The 26,369-nt window shown below is 33.9% G+C and overlaps 1 protein-coding gene across 1 annotated transcript; it reads right to left on the bottom strand.

Moving 5' to 3' along the window:
• Positions 1-11,270: 11,270 nt before the first annotated feature.
• On the bottom strand, positions 11,271-13,787 carry LOC134851515 (uncharacterized). The gene is made up of 2 exons (XM_063867639.1): positions 12,403-13,787; positions 11,271-11,866 (listed from the first exon to the last, which is right to left on the bottom strand). Exons 1-2 carry the CDS (start codon positions 13,597-13,599, stop codon positions 11,390-11,392), a joined length of 1,674 nt encoding a protein of 557 aa, XP_063723709.1. The 5' UTR covers positions 13,600-13,787; the 3' UTR covers positions 11,271-11,389.
• Between the last annotated feature and the right edge of the window lie 12,582 nt (positions 13,788-26,369).

Here is a 26,369-nt window from a genome sequence, read left to right as displayed (position 1 = left end):
AATAATAAAAAATTGACCTCAATTCAGTTTGGAACGCATTGATTTGCTTCTTACGCGTGTTATAAGTATGCAATTTATATCATTTTAATTATCTCAGTTTGGCAAATTAGCAATTTTCAAGCCCCCGTAATTTTACAAAAAATGATCATAGGTTAAATAATTTTTTAAATTTGAGCTTAGGATCACAAAATCTTTCAGATGCTATAAAAAAGATCTGTCTAAAACGCTGAAAAAACAAGTCAAATATTGACTGTATAAGGAAACCACATCAAGCATAGATATTCCGCACTTTCGTTGAAATTTGGAGCAACAATTATGGCAAATAAGCTTCTTTCAACCAATTTGGAACTGTTACTAAGACGGATTAAATCTCCGCTTACGCAATAATAGTGCGAATTACATTGCGCGTTAACCGTCCCAATTGGCCAAATTGGCTATATTTAAACCCCCATATCTTTTCAAATTTAAGCTCAAGACAACAATACCTTTTGAATGATGTAAAACAATTCCGTGAAAACGGCTAGTTTAAAAGTCGAAATTTGTCTGAAGAAAAAACCCCAACCTGAGCACAAATATTCTGTTACATTCGTTGCGAAAATTGGAACGATGGTTCAAAGACTGTGTAAAGTTGTAGCAGCAATGTCAGAAGTTTTCGCCCTAAAATTATTTGACTTTAACAAATTTTAATTGAGGGTTTAGCCCTAGTTTTTTCTTTTTCTCTTCTTTTTGTTAGAAATTTTATTTATGTTACTGTTTTACGCACGTTTCAACATAAAACAGTATCCAGTGAACCCAAAAATTTTGCCGTATAGTTACTTTGAGTTTCAATTCTCTGTTTTTTGATGATTTATTTGATTGAAGTTCAATTTTCAAAACCAGTCATAAATAAAACAATTAAAGGCTCTTTTCCAGTCCCCCCCTTCAAATTCACTTTCGAAAAATCTATTTATCATTGTCATAACGCAATGAAATTTGGCGTGGTGAACAAATCGACAATTCTGAACAGATTTGTTCTTCATACTTTACAGCGTAACATCACGCGTTTAGCTGTAATAACACGTAAAACGAACAAAAAAATCGGTATTCTGAAAGGGGGGAACTGGAAAAGAGCCCAAATAAAACGCATACCCTCGATAATTTTAACAAAACGAGAGTTCGAGAAAAATATAGAAACTGAAGTAGACTATTAGTTATGCAATTTAAATTATAAAAAGTTATAAATTCATAATCAAACCAATGTTTGTTCGTGTAAAATCGAAAATTAACAAAAGTTCAAAATCCCAATGATAAAAATCGAAAATATGTTTAATTGGTTTTGACAAAATGGTGCTTGCGATCAAATTTTCTATTAGAAAGGATGTTCAAAATCAGCCAAAAGATAGTTTTTTTAGAAAGAAGTTCTATATTTTTCCCAATTTCAAAAAAAGAATAGCCTTAAAGTTTGCAACAGTTCATATCTCTTGACCTTATTTTTTTTGGTTCTGTGTGTTTTGAAAACAAAACTGCAATTATCAAACAGAAAAAAAATTTGTCGGATGCCACCAGACTCTAACGTATTACGTTTTATTGGAACAACAATTATGGCAAATAAGCTTTCTTCTACCAATTTGGAACTTTTACTAAGACGGTTTAAATCTCCGCTTATGCAATAATTGTGATAATTATATTGCGCGTTAAATGTCCCAAATTGGCCGAAATGGTAATCTTTAAACCATCAAAAGTTAAAAATTAAAAATGATCACAGGTAAAATATTTTTTCAAAATTTAAGCTCAGGAATACAATATCTTTTGAATGATATAAGAAATGCATCAAAAATGGCTAGTTAAAAAATCAAATTTTGTCTGAAACAAAACCCAGAGCACAAATATTCCGTTACTTTTTTAACAAAATTCGGAAAAAAAGTACTTCAAATGCGACCATTTTTATGCAAAATTACGACGTTTTGAAAAACTCAAATATGGCCAATTTTACGCAAATATTGCGCTTTATATTGCGTAATTTTAAATCATAAGAGGTAAAATGTATCGCTTCAAATTGAAGTGAGGGTAGCAATTAGCTCTAATTGTTGCAATCCCCGAAGCAAAACATATCGCTATTTGCATTGCATAAGGAGTGGGGATAGATGAAGAAAATGAAAATATTTTTTTTCTTTTTTTTTTCATTGTTAGTTTTTGTTGGAATCAAAAAAAGTTCATCAATATTACAAGGCAGTCGGAACAATCAAGCCTTCAATTTAATACGTGCAGTTTTTTCTTGCATCTGAGCTTTTTGAAACGATAATTTTGCGCTCGAAATAAACGTTGATTATGATTTCAATACGAATCTTAGAATTGATTCAAGCTTATCACAACAATTAATCGTGGCAAAAATTTTAAAATACTAAGTTAAAACTAAAAATTCTACAAATAAATTCCATTTTGTTAGCTCTATAAAAGTCAATAAATCATACAATTAAAAACATTTAATAACCTCCAATATGTCTGCAAAGCTCAATCTGAAAAATATTTTTGAGGATGAGTGTTCTAAGCATCAAGTTCAACTAATGGGTGTTTTATGCCGCAAGCTATTGAACTCAGCAGTAGCCCTTATTACAAAGGGGACCTCTACTGAGAATGCTACTCATAGTATCATGATTAGATCGCATGCAGGTACGATTTTACAAATTTTGCAAGAGGTGGATTGTCAAAAAAATGGTGGAACTTCGGTTTTCCTTCCAACGTCAACTCAAGTAACTTACAAAAGTTTTCTGTCTCTGATCAAAAAGCCCCACGATTTCCCAAATGTTTGTTCTGAAAGTTTTTTGCAAATTCTGCCTTGTGCATTTTTGAATATTTGTGTTCAAAAAAATTGGTTTTATTACGGCTCTGCCGTCAATTAGATCTGGATTTTTAGCAGGTAAATAGACGGTGTTTTCCTGTTTCTTTAAAAATAAAATTGATCTAAGGGAGTGTTGAATGTTGAAACGCTCTTTTTTGGCGCTCCACATAAAACAATTTCTTAAGAGGGGTGATTTCTAAGAAATCCGCTCCTTCTCGTAACTAAAATACAATTACTAACTTAGGCTCTTTTCCAGTCCCCCTTTCAAAATACCGAGTTTTATGTTTGATTTACGTGTTATTACGGCTAAATGCGTGATGTTACGCTGTAAAATATGAAGAATAAATCTGTTCACAGTTGTCGATTCGTTCACCACGCCAAATTTCATTGCATTATGACAAGGTTAAATAAGCTTTTCAAAATTAAATTTGAAAGGGGGGGGGGACTGGAAAAGAGCCCTAACTTATTATGGCTAAACTACTAATGGGTGATTAATATTGTCATGTTTTTGTGAATATCGAAACCGTCTTCAATATTTTCTCTGGGTCGTTTCTGGATGCGCATTTTAATTTGCCGTGGCTAAAGACTCTCTGAGCTCTGAGAATCTCAGAACGCCTCTTCCTTTGAACTTTCGGTACAGGAGGAACGACAACACCAAAATTACGCTGACTAGAACCACCAAACACATAACAAAGAAAATCGCCGCATAATTTGGAAGCGCTTTGCTGACTGATTGACTGGCTCGAATCACGTCAGGTGGGCTATTTGGAACTGCGTAGCCGATCCAAGGAACCCCGGGACCCGTGGTCACGTTTGTTCCGTCCAGGTTAAAAGTAACGTGAACTGAAAATGTTCCCGTTGAAACATCTTCCATGCGGTATAGGTTCATTCGGCTTAGTCGTTCACCGGCACTGTTGAAAATGACCCGAGGGTCCGCTGCGAAGTTTTCGCTGTAAAAAGTTTTGTCATTCACGAATGCATACAAAGTGTTTCCACGTATTTCTTCGTTATCTCGATACTCGGATAAAGTTTGGTTGATTGACTGCAAATAGAGTGGCCAATTAAGAACAATTCAATTCAAAGTAATAACAGGATAGCCGGTTGCTATGCAAGAAGCACAGAAAATTCCTATTTTTTATACAAAGACTACATAAATTATTTTCTTTCAATTTAGGTTCGCTTTTTGTGTGGTGCAATAAAAAGATATGAATTAAAGCCTAGAACTTAGGCATGCTCAACAGTCATAAAAAACTGTCAAATTGGCAGCAGTTTGTGTCGAAAAACGACTGAAAATGAAAAAAAAAGTATATATAATTTTTTTTGTGAAGTTTTTGAAAACGGCCAAATTTTACAAGGTGCAACCCAATTTTAATACCGCCAATTAAAGGTGAATTATATTTTGAATTTTGAGCTCAGGGCATCAATACTTTTGTGGTGTTTTAAACAACTCCGTTGAAAAATAAATATTCAAAACTTCGAAACTTGTCTGAAGAAAAAACCACAAGGAGCACAAACATTCCATCTTTTCTTCAATATTCGGACCCACAGGGCTATTTCAGTTTAGTTAGGCCACCCTACTTTCAACAGGAGCTCTGTTCCGTCGTATGTTGCCGCGACATACTGTAAATATGAAGCCGAATCGGGTATTGAACAACTGTTGAAAACACTTTGATTGCATTCCGCTTTAAAGTCGCTTCTAATCTTTTCATATTTTTTGAGCTGCCCTTCGAATAAATTCTCGTGTTTGAAAATCAAAACGTGTCTGAACACTTTTTTCAAGCAGAAATTTTGCACGTGCGCGACATGTAATTCAGGATCTCGCCATAGTTGATTCTCAATATTGGTTTCTGTTATGTAGCCAGGTTGCATATAAACTATTGCGTATTCGGCTATGTTGAACTCGTCATTTCTAACGCAAAAAACTTGGTACAAGAATTGTCTCATAATATTTGGACTCAAGCCTAGAACCAGTACCCTGGTCCAAGACGCGAGCATTTTTTAACAATTTTTTCTATTTCACCAAAAAATACATATTGCTCCTTTGAGCTCAAAATTTTTTTAAAAATGTTCACCTGTGATGATTGTTGGTACAGTTATGGGGTTCTTAATATTGCCTTTGTTGACAATTTGGTATAATTAACTAGCGATATCTTTTGTGCTATTAGCGCATAAGAGCAGGTTTAATGCATCATTGAATTCGTTTCAAATTTGATTAAGCTCTGCTATTTGATCCACTTAATATTTTTTATATGCTGAATGTTTTTAAATGCTGTTTTTTTTTACTTTAGATTGCTTGTGGGTGGATGGTTTCACAAAAATAAATCTGAAGTAAAAATTGATTTCCAACTTTTGTAAAGTGCTTCACCCTGATGCTAGTAGCAGTTTTGTTGTAATGTCAATTGAGTGTATTCTCAATTAACCGCTCGTTGATTAAATGCCCCCAGGAGAAACTCCCCCCCCTCTCCCAAATATTAACCAGATAAAATCCCACTGGAGAAAACCCCACCGGATATAGTCCCTCGTGAATTAATTTCCCGTAAGACTAAATCCTCCTAAAACAAAAAACCAACTAGGTTTATATTTATTTGCTAGAATTTTTTTGAAGTTTTCCCTGAATCGAATATTTTATTCTGAAAAAGAAGGGGAAATAAATTTTTGTTTTTTGATGTGTTATGAATTACATAAAAACTCTGTTATGCACTATATAAAAACAGATATTCCAGAAGCTAAAGTCAAGTACTTTGATATAGAGCTTTCAAACCTTTTCATTGTTGTTTTCAAAGAACTTTATTTTGAAAAAAATTAAAGGTTTATTTCAATTGTTTGAGCAATCAGAGGGGTTTAATCGCACGTTTTTTGCATTTTGAATTTATCTTCAATTATATCCCCTCTTTGACAAAAAGATATTAAAAGTGATTTCACTCCGTTTTTCTTAAAATATTGTGTAAACTTAAATTAGGCCTGACTCTTTTGACTAGTATAATTTTTTGTTGGTAGAAGCACAATTTTTGATTCTTTATTTTATACGAGGCACACAAAAAAACTATGCTCCGCATAATTGCAAACGGGGTCCAAATTCAATGTTCAAAACATTCATTGAAATGAAGAACCATTGGACTCCTCGCCATTGTTTAAATCCATCAAACAATGGGTTCCCTTGTAAAAAATTGTTTTGTTCAAAATTGCCTAGCTTGCCTAGACCATACTCTTGCGTATGTAATATTTTTCTTAGACTTATCTGGTTTAAGCAAATTACATCCAAAATCAAAAATAGGTCATAAAGAGGTCACATTTGTATCAAAAATAGGTCACAAAAACATAAAATATAAGCTTTTTTTTGGATTTCAATGTTGTTAATACTTTTTATACTGCCTAGAAAAAAAACATTCGGTTGCATCACGTTCTTTCAAAAACACTACTTAATTGTATTAATTGAAATAGATTTTGAACATTATCTAAAAGTTTCTCGTTTCTAATATGTCTAACACTGTCTTATATCCGTGATTCAAATCAAAAATCCTCTAATTAGGGCAAAAATTGAACAACCCAATAAAAACCACCAAATGGAAAATTTTGCTGATGATTAATTGTCCAAGAAGCACATAAAATTCAGATTAAATATATCCCACGGATAAATTTTTCATTCCACGGATAAATTCAAAGCTGGGTTTTAGTGGATAATTGAATCAATTCTGAAGTCCAACTCTTCAGACTTTTTCAGCAAAGCTAACTCCCAAGTCTTGATCAGTTAATGGGATTCAGCTTATGATGATTATCAGAAAAAGTCAAAACTAAACCTATTTTTTTCTCAAAATTTCACTCCCTTGTACTAAAAACTTTTCCCTTGTACTAAAAACTTTTACCTCTTGTGTTGAGGTGCGGAACAAACCATTACCAATATCCTTTAAAAGTTACCTAAAAAAATCAACGTTATTTCACCGCTTCACCTGTCTCAAAAATTTCACTTTCTAATCACTTTGTTGTGTTTTTGCCTAATTACGCTACAAACCTCTAAATTAACAAACAATCATGTATTTCCTACAAAACTTTCATCAGATTTTTATACGTTTTTATCTGATGACCTGGCAAAAAATTTTTTGATGCGAATTAGGAAAAAAGTAACGGATTTTTTTGTGTTTGTGTTTGTTTTTTTCTCCAGACAAACTCAAATTTTTAACGAGCTATTTTGGACGGTTTAGATATAATGTGAGAGCTATTGATGTCTTGAGCCAAAAAAAAACAAATAAAACTGCTCGTATCAGTGCAAAATCCTGAACGTTCTGACTGCTTTTTAAGGTCTATGAAGCAGTAAAAACATCTAATAAAATAAAATGAATATATATATATATATATATATTTTAAGTATGAGATTTTTTGTGAAAATCATCCCCCACCATATTAAAAATGCATGACAATTTAATTGAATTGACCTCTATTATTTCGAACGCGATATTGTGCACAAAAAGATTGATTCGCTCCTAGTAATCAACAAGACTAATCTCATATCAGGGCAAAGACGTGAATTTTCTGACTGTCCCTTAATTCATAACGAATAGTTTTTGGGAAATAAAAAATTGAAAAACCTGTAAATTTTGGACAATATCTAAGTGTGAAATGTTGAGTCGTATAAAAAAATTACGACCGATCCAATTAGCTAACCTCAATTCAATTTGGAACGGTTTTGTTGTGCGGGATAATTCGCCACGCATAAATAATTCGCGTTACTCTCTCAGCAATATGAATAAATTCTTCAGAGCGCAAAAAATTTAGTCCAGAACATGGCCAATTTGGAAGTTTTCAAACCCCAAGATCTTTACAAAAATTAATCAAGGTCATGATATCTTTTTGATTTTAAAATGTTATTATATTCAATGTGGTATTAAGTTTTTTTGTTGAAAACTCTTATTTCGATCGGCGAAAGTTGACTGAATAAAAAAACCACACCGAGCTTAAATACTTCGTTTTCTTCAAAATTCGGAACAACAAGGCTGCTCGTCTCGTATATCAAGGTAAAGCCCTGAATACTTCAATTGCACTTAAAGCTAATAGAAAATCTTTTTTTTGATAAATAAGTGACAAAATAATTTAAAAAAAAAACGTTTTTTTTCCACTTTTTTTTCATTTTATCTCCCCACGCCAATAAAAATACTGAGAGTGTGTTTAGCGTCTCGTTTTCTGATGATAATAATAAAAAATTGACCTCAATTCAGTTTGGAACGCATTGATTTGCTTCTTACGCGTGTTATAAGTATGCAATTTATATCATTTTAATTATCTCAGTTTGGCAAATTAGCAATTTTCAAGCCCCCGTAATTTTACAAAAAATGATCATAGGTTAAATAATTTTTTAAATTTGAGCTTAGGATCACAAAATCTTTCAGATGCTATAAAAAAGATCTGTCTAAAACGCTGAAAAAACAAGTCAAATATTGACTGTATAAGGAAACCACATCAAGCATAGATATTCCGCACTTTCGTTGAAATTTGGAGCAACAATTATGGCAAATAAGCTTCTTTCAACCAATTTGGAACTGTTACTAAGACGGATTAAATCTCCGCTTACGCGTTAATAGTGCGAATTACATTGCGCGTTAACCGTCCCAATTGGCCAAATTGGCTATATTTAAACCCCCATATCTTTTCAAATTTAAGCTCAAGACAACAATACCTTTTGAATGATGTAAAACAATTCCGTGAAAACGGCTAGTTTAAAAGTCGAAATTTGTCTGAAGAAAAAACCCCAACCTGAGCACAAATATTCTGTTACATTCGTTGCGAAAATTGGAACGATGGTTCAAAGACTGTGTAAAGTTGTAGCAGCAATGTCAGAAGTTTTCGCCCTAAAATTATTTGACTTTAACAAATTTTAATTGAGGGTTTAGCCCTAGTTTTTTCTTTTTCTCTTCTTTTTGTTAGAAATTTTATTTATGTTACTGTTTTACGCACGTTTCAACATAAAACAGTATCCAGTGAACCCAAAAATTTTGCCGTATAGTTACTTTGAGTTTCAATTCTCTGTTTTTTGATGATTTATTTGATTGAAGTTCAATTTTCAAAACCAGTCATAAATAAAACAATTAAAGGCTCTTTTCCAGTCCCCCCCTTCAAATTCACTTTCGAAAAATCTATTTATCATTGTCATAACGCAATGAAATTTGGCGTGGTGAACAAATCGACAATTCTGAACAGATTTGTTCTTCATACTTTACAGCGTAACATCACGCGTTTAGCTGTAATAACACGTAAAACGAACAAAAAAATCGGTATTCTGAAAGGGGGGAACTGGAAAAGAGCCCAAATAAAACGCATACCCTCGATAATTTTAACAAAACGAGAGTTCGAGAAAAATATAGAAACTGAAGTAGACTATTAGTTATGCAATTTAAATTATAAAAAGTTATAAATTCATAATCAAACCAATGTTTGTTCGTGTAAAATCGAAAATTAACAAAAGTTCAAAATCCCAATGATAAAAATCGAAAATATGTTTAATTGGTTTTGACAAAATGGTGCTTGCGGCCAAATTTTCTATTAGAAAGGATGTTCAAAATCAGCCAAAAGATAGTTTTTTTAGAAAGAAGTTCTATATTTTTCCCAATTTCAAAAAAAGAATAGCCTTAAAGTTTGCAACAGTTCATATCTCTTGACCTTATTTTTTTTGGTTCTGTGTGTTTTGAAAACAAAACTGCAATTATCAAACAGAAAAAAAATTTGTCGGATGCCACCAGACTCTAACGTATTACGTTTTATTGGAACAACAATTATGGCAAATAAGCTTTCTTCTACCAATTTGGAACTTTTACTAAGACGGTTTAAATCTCCGCTTATGCAATAATTGTGATAATTATATTGCGCGTTAAATGTCCCAAATTGGCCGGAATGGTAATCTTTAAACCATCAAAAGTTAAAAATTAAAAATGATCACAGGTAAAATATTTTTTCAAAATTTAAGCTCAGGAATACAATATCTTTTGAATGATATAAGAAATGCATCAAAAATGGCTAGTTAAAAAATCAAATTTTGTCTGAAACAAAACCCAGAGCACAAATATTCCGTTACTTTTGTAACAAAATTCGGAAAAAAAGTACTTCAAATGCGACCATTTTTATGCAAAATTACGACGTTTTGAAAAACTCAAATATGGCCAATTTTACGCAAATATTGCGCTTTATATTGCGTAATTTTAAATCATAAGAGGTAAAATGTATCGCTTCAAATTGAAGTGAGGGTAGCAATTAGCTCTAATTGTTGCAATCCCCGAAGCAAAACATATCGCTATTTGCATTGCATAAGGAGTGGGGATAGATGAAGAAAATGAAAATATTTTTTTTCTTTTTTTTTCATTGTTAGTTTTTGTTGGAATCAAAAAAAGTTCATCAATATTACAAGGCAGTCGGAACAATCAAGCCTTCAATTTAATACGTGCAGTTTTTTCTTGCATCTGAGCTTTTTGAAACGATAATTTTGCGCTCGAAATAAACGTTGATTATGATTTCAATACGAATCTTAGAATTGATTCAAGCTTATCACAACAATTAATCGTGGCAAAAATTTTAAAATACTAAGTTAAAACTAAAAATTCTACAAATAAATTCCATTTTGTTAGCTCTATAAAAGTCAATAAATCATACAATTAAAAACATTTAATAACCTCCAATATGTCTGCAAAGCTCAATCTGAAAAATATTTTTGAGGATGAGTGTTCTAAGCATCAAGTTCAACTAATGGGTGTTTTATGCCGCAAGCTATTGAACTCAGCAGTAGCCCTTATTACAAAGGGGACCTCTACTGAGAATGCTACTCATAGTATCATGATTAGATCGCATGCAGGTACGATTTTACAAATTTTGCAAGAGGTGGATTGTCAAAAAAATGGTGGAACTTCGGTTTTCCTTCCAACGTCAACTCAAGTAACTTACAAAAGTTTTCTGTCTCTGATCAAAAAGCCCCACGATTTCCCAAATGTTTGTTCTGAAAGTTTTTTGCAAATTCTGCCTTGTGCATTTTTGAATATTTGTGTTCAAAAAAATTGGTTTTATTACGGCTCTGCCGTCAATTAGATCTGGATTTTTAGCAGGTAAATAGACGGTGTTTTCCTGTTTCTTTAAAAATAAAATTGATCTAAGGGAGTGTTGAATGTTGAAACGCTCTTTTTTGGCGCTCCACATAAAACAATTTCTTAAGAGGGGTGATTTCTAAGAAATCCGCTCCTTCTCGTAACTAAAATACAATTACTAACTTAGGCTCTTTTCCAGTCCCCCTTTCAAAATACCGAGTTTTATGTTTGATTTACGTGTTATTACGGCTAAATGCGTGATGTTACGCTGTAAAATATGAAGAATAAATCTGTTCACAGTTGTCGATTCGTTCACCACGCCAAATTTCATTGCATTATGACAAGGTTAAATAAGCTTTTCAAAATTAAATTTGAAAGGGGGGGGGGGGGGGGACTGGAAAAGAGCCCTAACTTATTATGGCTAAACTACTAATGGGTGATTAATATTGTCATGTTTTTGTGAATATCGAAACCGTCTTCAATATTTTCTCTGGGTCGTTTCTGGATGCGCATTTTAATTTGCCGTGGCTAAAGACTCTCTGAGCTCCGAGAATCTCAGAACGCCTCTTCCTTTGAACTTTCGGTACAGGAGGAACGACAACACCAAAATTACGCTGACTAGAACCACCAAACACATAACAAAGAAAATCGCCGCATAATTTGGAAGCGCTTTGCTGACTGATTGACTGGCTCGAATCACGTCAGGTGGGCTATTTGGAACTGCGTAGCCGATCCAAGGAACCCCGGGACCCGTGGTCACGTTTGTTCCGTCCAGGTTAAAAGTAACGTGAACTGAAAATGTTCCCGTTGAAACATCTTCCATGCGGTATAGGTTCATTCGGCTTAGTCGTTCACCGGCACTGTTGAAAATGACCCGAGGGTCCGCTGCGAAGTTTTCGCTGTAAAAAGTTTTGTCATTCACGAATGCATACAAAGTGTTTCCACGTATTTCTTCGTTATCTCGATACTCGGATAAAGTTTGGTTGATTGACTGCAAATAGAGTGGCCAATTAAGAACAATTCAATTCAAAGTAATAACAGGATAGCCGGTTGCTATGCAAGAAGCACAGAAAATTCCTATTTTTTATACAAAGACTACATAAATTATTTTCTTTCAATTTAGGTTCGCTTTTTGTGTGGTGCAATAAAAAGATATGAATTAAAGCCTAGAACTTAGGCATGCTCAACAGTCATAAAAAACTGTCAAATTGGCAGCAGTTTGTGTCGAAAAACGACTGAAAATGAAAAAAAAAGTATATATAATTTTTTTTGTGAAGTTTTTGAAAACGGCCAAATTTTACAAGGTGCAACCCAATTTTAATACCGCCAATTAAAGGTGAATTATATTTTGAATTTTGAGCTCAGGGCATCAATACTTTTGTGGTGTTTTAAACAACTCCGTTGAAAAATAAATATTCAAAACTTCGAAACTTGTCTGAAGAAAAAACCACAAGGAGCACAAACATTCCATCTTTTCTTCAATATTCGGACCCACAGGGCTATTTCAGTTTAGTTAGGCCACCCTACTTTCAACAGGAGCTCTGTTCCGTCGTATGTTGCCGCGACATACTGTAAATATGAAGCCGAATCGGGTATTGAACAACTGTTGAAAACACTTTGATTGCATTCCGCTTTAAAGTCGCTTCTAATCTTTTCATATTTTTTGAGCTGCCCTTCGAATAAATTCTCGTGTTTGAAAATCAAAACGTGTCTGAACACTTTTTTCAAGCAGAAATTTTGCACGTGCGCGACATGTAATTCAGGATCTCGCCATAGTTGATTCTCAATATTGGTTTCTGTTATGTAGCCAGGTTGCATATAAACTATTGCGTATTCGGCTATGTTGAACTCGTCATTTCTAACGCAAAAAACTTGGTACAAGAATTGTCTCATAATATTTGGACTCAAGCCTAGAACCAGTACCCTGGTCCAAGACGCGAACATTAATTGATGTTTGGTTAATTCGTTTAGTTTCTCTGTACCATCGAACAATACTTCAGGTTCAAGACCAAGCATAAACGACTCGATCCCGACGCCAGCGTTTTGCCTGGTCCATTCTAGATAAAACGATCTAGCGGGTAGCGAATCGACGTCATCGAGTTGCTTTTGGGGTAGGTAGTATTTACTAATCAAGGCCAGGTCCTTTCCCCACCCAAAATGAGCAAATGTTGTGGTAACTGCGTTGTAAAAATCGGGGTAGTTATCCACTTCTGAGTCGGTATTATATGTATAAGGTGACATTAAACGTACTGTAGTGTTTGAAAATTCTCCATTTGCTTTGCTATGGCAACCAACCGTCATCGAATTGAGGCTGTAAATATCAGATAATCTTGTGATCCAAGGCAGAACTGTTGTACACATTGGCCCAAAAAAAGCTTGAACTCTGAATTCCGTATACATCAACGTCGAAGCGACTGATGAAGCCTTGTTAGCGCATTTACTGTCAGCATAACTGACGTTAAAGTAGAAGCCAGGTAAAAAATATTTGCCAAGTTTTTCGAGGCTGTATTTGACCGCGACTACTGTTGAGTTTAGAGACATTGGCGAAACAGTGTAGTCGTTATCATCTGGCGCCAAAACTCCAATTCTGTATTCGACTTTGTCATCGGATTTTTCGCCCACCAAAATGGACCCAATTTTTGGTATGTTGGCGACAGAATCAACGAATGGTCCCATGCAAATGATATAGAAGATAAATGTCATCAGCAGAGAATTAGTTTTCATTTTCAACGTTGTTTCGAAATGTTCTCAAGATATTTTTTCTTCAGCAGGGTAATAATCGAAACTGATCAAAGGTTATACCTATTCAAACAGCTGCAACTGGCTAAAAAATTAAAACATTTTGGTTTGTATTAAAGTAGTGAAAACACTATTTTAAATATTTGTGAAATTTTTTGCTGATAAACGAAACAATCAATTAATCAAACTTTAAATGGTTGCTAATAATATACCAAACTAATCAAACCGGATGCTGTTTGTTTTAGATAAGGTGTGGGACTCGAATTCATCCCATTTATTCATTATGTTATATTACAATATCTCAATGCGATATATAGTATTCGTTTATCATATTTCAGACAGCTACCAGCATGTACCCTAAAACTTACAGAATTATAAAGTATTAGTATCAACTGATTAAATATGCCCTGATTTATCGTTACTAGAAGAAATGTTAAATAGAAGGCCTTACATGCGGAGGTCTCTATTAGTTACCTAGTTACCTATTAGTTGGATACCTCTGCTAGGAGTATCGTAGTTTATCAAACGTATTTATGTTAAAAAAATAAAAGTATGATTGTGTAAAACAATAAAATGGTTAAACCATTTTAGCAAAGTTAGCTGAGTACTGCTGCACAGAAAGCTTGAACAAAGTTATTTTTGCTGAAGCAATTATAAACACGATCTCTTAACTGTTTTGAAAAAATCCAGATTTGTTTCTGAACGTCCTTTTTTTTGGGGGGGGGGGGGAAAGGGGGGTTTATAATTTTAAGCAAATGAATTACCGATTTCTTTTTAAATCTTTTTTCTGCGTAATCAGTTTTTATAAACATGGACCAGGGACAACTACATGGCAAATAACTATCAAGTAAAAAGCTAAAACTAGAAAATAGATACAGCACCAGTAAGAAATTCTATAATTTGAATCAATAAACTGAGGCAAACTAAGCAAATTACGTAAATCTGACTTGTAGCCCACTAAGAAGACTATGGCCATTTTGCTTGAAATTGAGATTAGCCAAATCATAAATTTCCGATATAAACTGTCTAAAACTGTGGTTTAGAACATGAACTTTAGTGCTTGTTATGTTCAAATTTCTTAAAGTCGGTATCGTCACAATTCGTCGTAAGTGACCATTCGCGGCAATTGTAAAAAGCGGCTATTTGAAAATTATTATCACCAATTTGTTCTCCGACAGACTTTGTGCTTTTCTGAGGAATTGGATAATTTGTGAATGGTAGGGTGAGCACATCTCATCTCCATCTGAAAAACCCTGTGCTATCCCTCGGCCGAACTGTTGGTCTTCTGTTTGTCAGTTTTGATGTTTTTCGAACTGATTGCAGAGTGAAATCGGGAAATGCCCAATCCCATTGCGTCCTCAGAGAATGGTTCGACCCAAAGCCGATTTGAAATAAACGAGGTAGTCCAAAAAGGGGCACTCGTCACATTTGTCAGAGACTTCACAGAACAAAGCAGCATTGCAGACTTTAAAGTTGAGCTCAGGTATTAGTGACAGAGCAGCGAATGACTTCAGAAGCATATATGTTTTTTTTTCATCTTGCTTGAATTTTGCGCTAATTAGCCTGAGCAAAATGATGAAGCATTTTTTTAGTAACTCCATTGAATATTTTCTATTACGCGTTCATTGAAGCAAATGGAGCTAATCCGATCTCCTGAATTTTGCGCTAGTTGGCTTGAGCAAATTGATGAATTATCTTTTTGTAGTAATTCCTTTGAATACCTTCTAAAACGTGTAAACTCTACACAATCTGTGAAGGCTCATGTACTGGAATGATTTCTTTTAAAAGCTCTGAAGGCCTTGATGTAATGCTCACCATTTGCTTTGAAGAAGAAAACAAAAATAATGGGACAGTTTGATTGTTCATCACATCAATAAAGATGAAATTTTGAGTTAACAACGCGGGATATGCTGTAAACGTCCCATTTTATGTCAGACTTTGTTGCTTTCTCAGTTCTCTTCGTAGGCAAATAGTAACATTCGGTCTTCGTCATCCGATCCCAAATCAAAAAGAAGGAAATTACCCCCCCTCTCTCTCAAGGTTTAAGTTTTTTTTATCCCGCCTCAAGACTACGCTACAGACTCAGTTTGCCTTGTAAGTGGGCGGAATCTTTTTGCTCAATGCCGTCGAACAGTTCTGGCGAGTGACTTGTACTTAGGCAAGTTAAAAATTGAACAGAAAGATTTAAGAAAACTGTGAACGTTTAATTATTCTTATCACGTTTGCTAACTCGTTTAAACTTGGCATTTAAATCAAAACTGTTGCTAAATTAAAGATTTTGATCGCTTGCTGAATTTTAATTTCTCTCAACTACCGCAAAATGTTTCTTTTTGTTCCCAGCATGCATTAATACCCACTTAGAAATCAATCGCGCTGTAATTGTCGCTTGCCTCGAGTTGTCGCTTGATGCGAATTGTCGCCGTTCAAAATTGCTGCGAATCCTCGCTTGCGATCAGTGATCGCTTGCGACATATTGTCGCCTCCTGACTTGAGTAAATTTGACATCAAATTGAGGCGGCGAAGTTTTTTTCATGCTCTTCCTGGGACTATCAATATGCGAAATGGACTTCTTCGGTTTTTTAATTGAGCTCGCACTTCTCAAATTTTGTGTTATATTTTAAAAAATGTTTTAAGATTTAAACCAATAGCACTGTTGATGGGTAATTAAAATCATGTGTGTGCGACCTGATTTGTATGTCGACACTCTTGCTACACTCTTGTTATGCAAAATTTCCTGAATGCGACACTCTTGTTAAAATTTTGTCGGTTTTATTAAGTTTTTTGCTAAATCAAAACTGTTGCTAAATTAAAGATTTTGATCGCTTGCTGGATTTTATTTTCTCTCAACTACCGCAAAATGTTTCTTTTTGTTCCCAGCATGCATAAATACCCACTTAGAAATCAATCGCGCTGTAATTGTCGCTTGCCTCGAGTTGTCGCTTGATGCGAATTGTCGCCGTTCAAAATTGCTGCGAATCCTCGCTTGCGATCAGTGATCGCTTGGGACATATTGTCGCCTCCTGACTTGAGTAAATTTGACATCAAATTGAGACGGCGAAGTTTTTTTCATGCTCTACCTGGGACTATCAATATGCGAAATGGACTTCTTCGGTTTTTTAATTGAGCTCTCAGTTCTCAAATTTTGTGTTATATTTTGAAAAATGTTTTCAGATTTAAATCAATAGCACTGTTGATGGGTAATTAAAATTATGTGTGTGCGACCTGATTTGTATGTCGACACTCTTGCTACACTCTTGTTATGCAAAATTTCCTGAATGCGACACTCTTGTTAAGATTTTGTCGGTTTTATTAAGTTTTTTGCTAAATCAAAACTGTTGCTAAATTAAAGATTTTGATCGCTTGCTGGATTTTATTTTCTCTCAACTACCGCAAAATGTTTCTTTTTGTTCCCAGCATGCATAAATACCCACTTAGAAATCAATCGCGCTGTAATTGTCGCTTGCCTCGAGTTGTCGCTTGATGCGAATTGTCGCCGTTCAAAATTGCTGCGAATCCTCGCTTGCGATCAGTGATCGCTTGGGACATATTGTCGCCTCCTGACTTGAGTAAATTTGACATCAAATTGAGACGGCGAAGTTTTTTTCATGCTCTACCTGGGACTATCAATATGCGAAATGGACTTCTTCGGTTTTTTAATTGAGCTCTCAGTTCTCAAATTTTGTGTTATATTTTGAAAAATGTTTTCAGATTTAAATCAATAGCACTGTTGATGGGTAATTAAAATTATGTGTGTGCGACCTGATTTGTATGTCGACACTCTTGCTACACTCTTGTTATGCAAAATTTCCTGAATGCGACACTCTTGTTAAGATTTTGTCGGTTTGTTTAAGTTTTTAAGCTGTTTGAGCCATAAATTTTTGTTCAAAAGATTACAACACACTAAATCTACCTTTTGAAAATTTGTAAAAGTTTCTTTGGTATGCTTGCGAGTTCGAATTAAAGCGGCTGAAAAGTTTCAGAAAAACAATGTCGAGAGTTCCACAATTCTCGACAGTGTATTTCTGAAAAAATTAAGCCGCTTTAATTCGAAATGCTCATTACATATTCTAACTCTTATTTGTCGTCTTAATGTCTTGTCGTCTTAACGGCTTGTCGTCTTATACACCTAGCCCCGGTTATGCCTCCTCAACGTTGTAAATTTGTTGGGCTCTACATTGCTTACAAAAAAGATGAAACGCAGCTGGCCAGAAGAAGCGTTCAACAAACACCAAAAATTTTGCAAACATAAGTTTTTAAATTAAACACCAGACTCCAATGCGCAATATCAGCATTGAAAAAATTATATATTATCTAAGCAAAAAGTACTCTTTTTTGTTGGGCCAGTTTTAAAATAACTTGGTTTTTAAAGCCCATGATGCGTTTAAAGCAGTTTTTTTTCTCGGACAACATCAAGTGTAGAGTCCAATTAAAACATTCCGTTTCATGCTTGTTTAAAGTCTTTAATAAAAGAAGCGGATGTGATGTAGTACACAAATTTGCTTCAAAATAAAGCCTCTTAGTTTTTTGAAAAATTATGAGAGTATGCAGCAAGCTGCCTGATAAATGTTCTCTGTTAATATTGTCATATTGTGCCACTTAAAACTTGTACGAAGGTGAAGTTGCTGGACTTGGACTTGATTATTTTTTTCGATATAATTAAAAAAACATCGCCCTGATAAAAACTAAAAGCAAAAAAGCAGAGCATGTTTTTTAATGCAGTTTACCTACTTAAACTTGCACTTTAAATAACTTGTGCATAAAAACCTTCAAAAAAATAAACTGCGAGCATAAATATATATTTTTTACTTAATTAAAATTTATGTAAGAAGAAAAATCTACCTGAGCTGAAGAATTAAGAAGTTATGTGTGGAGAGGTTAACTGCACCAGACAACAGAGGGTAAATAACTGACGAGGAATTTAATAACAGGGTTAATAATTGATTCGGTCTATCTCCCATAGACCGTTTCTCCCAGATTCTGAAATCATTGTCTCAGTCGCATTCGCTTTCAGTTCTTCGGGGCTAAAAGGATTCGCTTCATTGATTTTCTTTACAACGTATTTAGTTGACTGCATCGAGTATAATCAAATGGTGAAGTTGGGTAGTGTCTGCAGAACTTTAATGGACGATAGCCGGTCTATAAAAAGCCCACCGTTTTTGTCTTTGTCCAGTAACTATTGTTAGGCAAAAACAATAATGAGTGTCGCAGTCTTGATTTTATGCTCTGGGTTACAAAACCGGATTTTATTGGACTCACACTTTTTAATCTTTATTTTTCCCCTGGCGTAAAAAACTTATCGGGGGCGTTTATGAGCGCCGAAGTCCAGGAGTGTCGAAAGCTAAAAAATTTTCAAAAGTGCCGAGTGTTAATAATTTTTGGATTTTTTTACTTTTTATAGAAAGGGAAGATGCTGAATGCGTAGGATAAATTTTACTGACCCATTTTGACTACCTCAAAAAAAATCGTAGTAGGTCAAGCGTTGTATCATATAGAGTCTTTTTTAGCGATGACTTTCTGAGTTGTCTCAGTGTCAAGAAAAATTGGTCTATTGTTTTCTATTGAAGAGAAGCTGACCTCCTTGCTCGTTTTATTTACTCTTTGACGTTTTTTCATCAAATATTATCTCATAACTTGTTCATTTAGGATAAAAAAAAACAACAGAAAAGTTTGGAAGAAAAAAATTTTTATGGTTTTTTCATTTTTAAAACTTTTTTCGTTTTTTTTTCAATCAGTGTGGTGGAAACAACCTCAGATACTTGCCAAGCAATCGCTTCTCCTTTTCAGTGTTTTGATTTAACACACTAGGGGGATCACTGTCAATTTTAGAGTCATTTTTGAGTAATTTACTCTATCTTACTATCGACTAAGTATTCTTTTTCAACCATTTCTTATAAAACTTTGTCCCCTGTTTAAACTTCGAGACTCTGTTGCTCAAACCAATTTTTTTTCAAGAGGGAGTGTGCGAGTTTTCCGAATTATTGTTGCAAAATTGGCGGAATGTTCATATTCTGGGTAATTTTATACTCCCGGGTTGACCAAAACTTCTAATCATACAATTTCCATTTATGAAAAACTTCTTGTCATACAATTCCATACAATGCCATACGTACAGAACATTGTATGAAATCTCTATGATAAAGATTTTTCCATAAATGAATATTGTATGATAGGTGTTTTTCCATAAACCAAAAATTTTGATTTTTTCTTTCAAAATTTTGTTTCTGAAAAGTTTTTGGTTGTGTTCCCAACCGAACACAAGTGCCAAAGACCTTGGTTACTCATAACACCAAAGGTTGGACGGTCTTGCATATAACAATGCATAGCAAACGACCTGAATTTGGATGTTTGTCACAATTGATATAACAAAAGTAACGAACTTTTATTTTTTGGCAAAATTTTTTAATGATGATTATTGTAAATTTTTGAATTTGCAAGTTATCAGACATTGATCAAGGCTTACATTAACACCCCATACAAAAGAAATAGGAATTTTCAGCGTTTTTGAAAAAAAAAATTAAGTGAAAAGAAAATAAAAGCCAATTTTATCGTATCCAGGACTACGTTATGCACACAAAATATTAAATTTTGCATGCAAAAAAAAATTTCGAAAATTGTTTGTTTGCGTACGAAATTCGATTTGCGGTTGAAAAAAAACAAAAAATTTTTTGGGCCAAATTTTCAAAATTACTTCAAAAATTTTTTGTGTCGCCATCAAAAAAATGCCAGTCATACAATTCCCATATATGGGAATTGTATGATAAGCATTTTTTTCAAAAAAACGAGAACCTCAGTTTTTTATCACCAGACTGTTTTATAAGAATCAAACATCCACAGAAATAAGTTTATACGAGTTTTCAACCATTTTTAGAAATTGTATGAAAATTGTATGACAAGCATTTTTCCATACACTTGATGTATGGAATTGTATGATAACCATTTTCGGTGTATGGAGGTCAACCCGGGCTCATGCCAACTTTGGCTATTGATATAATGGTTTTAAAATGAATCTTTTATTACCCCTATAAAATATTCAGTTCAAGTTGCACAGAGATTTTTTTATGTGATCGTTATATGTCAAGTTTAGTGGGTTAGAAAAACTCTATTTAGACTATTTGGACTTTTATTCATTTGCACTTCAGAGAGCTGTTCATTATATTCAAAAAGGCAAACACAAAAGGCAACTATTTAAGCGCGTTGGATATTTCTGCACTCAAACTTCTTCAAAATGGCATTGAATGCCAGCTAATGGGTCTCATTAAGTCTGTGCGAAAATCAAACTTTTAGGTTTGAAATTTCCTGTGAGAACGGAAAAAAGGTATCCAAAAACCGTTAAAACATTGGCGGTCAGACCATTCACGATTTTTTCCTGATGCTAAGCGGTTTTTTGCATTCATTCTCTAAATAAATTGTATTGGATAAATAAATAACTTATTTCAAGGAAAACTTAAGAATGATGGCTTTCGCATGATTTGATTTTCATAACGTGCTGACTTTTCAAATACAGAAGTTGTTTTTGGTCAAAAATAGATATTTTGATAATTTTTCAATTTGAGATCATTGCTCAAAGTTGCTGTTCCCTATGTTGACCTATTTATGCTTTTTCAACGCAATAATTATTTCGTCTTAACTAAAAAAAATTTTGCACGTATAGGCTATATCATAATATTGCAAAGCTTGAGACGTTTTTTTTTTTGCGATTTTCCTTCCAGTTCATGGATGCTAGACCAATTGTAAAACTCTAGCTATAATGAAAGCATGGGAGGGGAGGAAGGCAAGGAAGTGTAGTGTGGTATCGTATTATTTAACGACCGTTTAGCTTGGCACATAGGAAGTAAACTATAGGAAGTAAACTATAGGAAGTAAAATATAGGGAGTAAGACTTGGCACATAGTTAGGAAGTAAAACGCAAACTTTCAGGGTCCTTGTTTCACTGTTTGTTCAACTAAATTTGCAATTCTCACTTCTTTGGTGAGGTGCTGTCAGGGTACACTCAAGCATTGCAAATCTGGACTCAAAATTGTTTTGCTTTCCGAGATATGACGTTTTTTATGGCCTTTTTCAAAATGTTTCAAAAAAATTGGATTTTAAGCAATATAACCAAATTTGACATTCTCAACACCATGATAGGTATTGGCGGTGCACCCTGGGGGTTTGCCCATCTGGTCTCCAAATAATACTCCTCAAATACTATTGGTTACCGAGATCTGGCTTTTTTCGAATTTTTCAATATTTTATTAAAAAAATACCAAATTAAAAAAAAAACATTAACAAAATATGAAATTTTCTACATTATAGTGGGGTGCTGTCAGGTGTTCTCAGAGGTCGTAAATCTGACATCCAAAAAATACTGCTCAAAATTCTTTGATTCCTGAGATATAGCAATTTTTTCAAATCTTTTCTGAGAACTCAGATTGAAAAACGCTAAAAAAATTAGAACAGATCAAAATTTTGAATTAGCCAAGTCTTGGAGTTTTTGATGATTTTTTTCTAGGCTTCTACGTTCAAAGAAATAGCAAAACTTGAAAGTTTCAGCGAATAATTGTGGTATTGCTAGGGAAATTGATGCAGCAAATATCATTTATTTTTGAAATTTCAAAACCTTTTTTTCTAAAAAAATGACCATTTTAGTTAATATTTATTAAAAGTTTTCAGTGAAAAAAAGTCTGATTGATGTTAAAATTTTTGAACTTTATGGTCTATCAAAAAGCCAATGTATGCTGTTGACCTTTTCAGAGTCCTTTTTGTTGTGAAATGTTACAATTTTAATGAAACTGTGGCCTAAAAGAAACGACATTTCAATGAAAAATAATCTAGAAGTTGACTTTATAAAGACAGCCGCGAAGCGGAGCTTTGCACTACTTGCGACACAACACAATCATAAAAAAGCATCAGTCGAAAAAATGAAAAACGTTGAAAAAAACTAAGTGAGCCAAAATTTCCGTATGTCTCGATAAAGGACACCTCGGGTCTAACTAAAGCTGGAGGAACGTTTTGATATTTTTTGAATTTGATATACTGATACGAGACGAAATACGTTATCTCAAAAACTGGACTTTGCCTAAAACGTTCGTTGTTTCTCTAATAAATTAAGTTAGAAGAGAAAAGTTTTTGAGGTTTTGGAATTTCACCCAGCAACAACCTTTCTTTTTACAAAAAAGTGAAAATTAAGCGCTTCTATTGGAAAAACTCTCGCAGCCGCTTCCTTCGATTGAAATTTTCATATCAGATTTGATAGGATTTTTCTAAAGAAAATTTAAAAAGTTTCTAAAAAACGGTAAAAGTTCAAATTCCAGATTTTTCAGAATCCGTAAATTTTTCTGGTAAAAGCAGGTCGTGTCCGGCAGTATATGGAAGTTTCCCAAACTTGGGATTCTCGTTTGAAAACTTAACCTGAGAGTTTGCACTTTAATTTTCGAGCAGTAAAAAAAACATCCACAAAAAGGCCCGGTTACAAAACTTTTACTTGTTTAAAGACCATAACTCATCTCTAAAAAAGTGGACGTAAGAAAATAAAAACGTAACCTTGCATCTACCTTGTTTTGATCAAACCTACGATATCAAATTTGGCAGGATACTTATCGATAAAAATTCAAAAAGACAGTCATTAAATCAGAAAACTGACGTTTCCGATAATCATAGCTTTTTGTTTAAAAAAAATTGGCGTAGCCGCTTATGCAGAAGAGATTCACCCAACTTGTTGTTTTGATAGACCCAAAAACCCATTTTGGCACAGTAGTTCTCCAGAAAAGTAAAAAAAAATTCAAAAACGGTCAAAACTCAAATGTTCGATTTTCCGGAGGCCATAATGTTTTGTGTCAAAAAAACTTTGTGACAACCTGTTTTTTCAAACCCATAATATCAGATATGGGAGGAAGAAAAGCGCTAAAACGATAAAAAATACGATAACTTTTTGTTTTATGAAATTGTGGGCGGCCGCTAATACAGTGGAGCTTTTCACTATCCGTTATCTCCATTGAACCCGCAAGCTCAGTTTTGGGAGGTTAGTTTAAGAGAAAAGTTTAAGAGATTCGCAAACGGTAAAAAATCAAAAGTTTGATTTTTCCGTCGGACATAATTTTTTTTTAAAAATTGGGCGAGACCGCTTATAAAGAATTTCAAATCCGTTCTATTCATTGAAACCAAAATCTCAGATTTGTTAGATTATTTTTTGAGAAAACGAAAAAATAAAGCAAAAATATCGGTCAAAGGGTCAAATGTGGACAAAGGGGTAAATAAAAAAGAGACGAGATGACTATGCAGGCACACAAGAATGCAGACGGTCTTTCTATGGATAAACATTTTTTTTTAAATTGCTGGAAGACTTTGTGAGAAAAAATTTCCAAAGCGTTTAAGAAAAAAAAACAACCCAATACACTTTCATAGTACCTATTTTTATTAAACAGGAATTCTAGGCAAGCATGCCAAGCAAGACATTTGAAATTAAAATTAACAATTGAACAAACTTACGAATCGGAATCAAGGTCGGCAATCTTTGACCAGACACCAGTTTAGTCGAAAAGAAACAGTTTTTATAAAAAAAAATTAAAATGTTTCAAGTCTTCCCTTGAACTACTCTGAAGTAACAGGTTACCGCCCAGTAGTTAAATTTGAAATTTCATGACAATTTGCATGTCAGCTGCATAGTGGTTCAACTGATTTTGTTAAACTAATTTTACCAGAAAAAAAGTCTTCAATCCGACCTGATAACGCTTGCTAATCACAAGCGTAATCTTTCGAAAAATGAATCAGAAAACCCTGATGAAAGAGCCCTGTTTATTTTAACAATGCAATAAATATTGCTTTTTTTTGTATATTGCTTTTTTAGGAAGCTCTTCACATTCGACCATGTATCTAAAGCACCAAAGGTGCAATTCATGCGCTAGTTGAATTTGAATGCGTTTGAAAACCCATCTGTTTCTTTCATAAAATAGCTCACGCTGTTTTTTCTTTCAAAATTTGACACTTGGCAGTAAAAATTTCTTGTGGAGACGGAAAAAAGAAAGCAAAATACAGCAAAAAATCAGTCGAGGCATTTAAGTTTATTCTTGATACGAGCAGTTTTGCTGCGATTGTTTGTCATTCAAAAGTATCATACAAACTCCATACAAGTTCTTGTTTTGACACAAAAGTCGGCACTTCATCATAAATTAAAAAGGAAAATTTTTAGACAAAAAATGCTAGTCATACAATTTCCAGTTATGAAAAGTTTATGAGTACCGTTTTGGTCAACCAGGGTTAGCTTCTTTACTTCTGCTTTTTCTCTGCTCAGTTCAGTTTTCAAACGTTTCTACTGTCTAAACGACATCAAGACCCCCCCCCCCCCCCCGAATCTACTATAATTTCGACCCCAATTTCAGAATCGTGTCCTTCACTGCTACTTCACTTACTTCTCTCTCCGCCTCTATTACAAAAAAGCATGGTGGTTTCTTCACATTTTTTGGTATATGCGTACTTGGTTTGATGCACTTGTTACTCATTAGTTCGTCCTCCTTTTGTTTTAGTCCAGTTGTTGTTATCCTCCGGTGTTTAAGTTTCTGGTGAATGTTCTCTCATATTTTGATTGAAAGTGATTATAACTCCTTCCACTTTCTTTGAGTTGATATGGTTTATGAAGCAAAACCAAACAAAGATGTCAGTGTGAAAACATAATTTAGAGAAACATGCAAGATATGTTCAGTGAAAGAGCTATTCAAAATATTAGTTAAGTTTTTAAGTAAAAATAAGAGAACTGAATTTAAAAGCAGTAAAACAAGACTGCTTGTAACTGGGCGAAACCCTGAATGTTCCGACTGCCTTTTAAGGTCTATGAAGCAGTGTTCGCTTTAAAATTTTGATGCATTTTTCGAGAAAAAAAATAGAAAAAAAAATTAGAAAAATTTCAAGTTTTTTTTAAGTTACCCCCACACTCCATATCAAGTAAAAGTGATGGATTCATATTCTAGTATGACGATATGTAATACGATATGTAATTTTATAGTAGTGAACACTCGTTTTCAGAAAAAGTTTTTATTCTGTTTAAGCTTTGCCGCACCTTTCACGTGAAAAGTATAAGTTATAATTTAACATGCTTTTGGTCGTGCAGAGTCGCGCAGTGTCTCGCAAAGTTGCAACATACCCATTTTGAGTTGATATGGCCGCAACTTACGTTTTTGCGTCGCGCTAAATTGCAACATTTTTTTAAGTCGCGCAAGTCGAACAAAACAGTTCGGTTTTGCAAAGTTGCAACATACCAAATGTGAAATGAGTTGGTCACAACATACTTATTTTGGGTCGCGCAAATTGGCTACATATTTTTTTTGGGTCGTGCAAAATTTCTTCGGTCACCCAAAGTTTGGATACTCAGTTTGAGTCGCAATGGTCGAATATACCTTAGTCGCAAAAAAACTTCCAGCCGGGAAAGGTTCCCTTCTTAGTTATAATTTTACAAGACCCACTTTTAGCCACTCTAATTTGGACTCTGATTTTTTTGAAAAACTTGTCAAAAAACAGAATAAAATAAAACAGAAAATAGTGTCGAAGTACGGTGTTCTGATAGAACTCACAAAATCAATTTATTTGATCTAAAAAAATTAGCTGGCCAGTTTTCCTCGCCCTTTCTCAAGAAAATTTTTAATCCACTGCCCCAAAGTCGCGATTTAAGATTTTTGTACAAAAAAGGTTCAGGTGGCCGAAAATTTATTATTAAAATTTATTTATGGAAAAATAATTGCGAATAATAACTGCACTTTGATTGATTTTGCAATGAAATCATATGC

The sequence above is a fragment of the Symsagittifera roscoffensis genome, chromosome 7 (genome assembly GCF_963678635.1).
Source record: "Symsagittifera roscoffensis chromosome 7, txSymRosc1.1, whole genome shotgun sequence".
Taxonomy (NCBI): Eukaryota; Metazoa; Xenacoelomorpha; order Acoela; family Convolutidae; genus Symsagittifera; species Symsagittifera roscoffensis.
The sequence above is the reverse complement of the archived record's forward strand: the minus strand, read 5'-3'. Positions and strand labels throughout refer to the sequence as shown.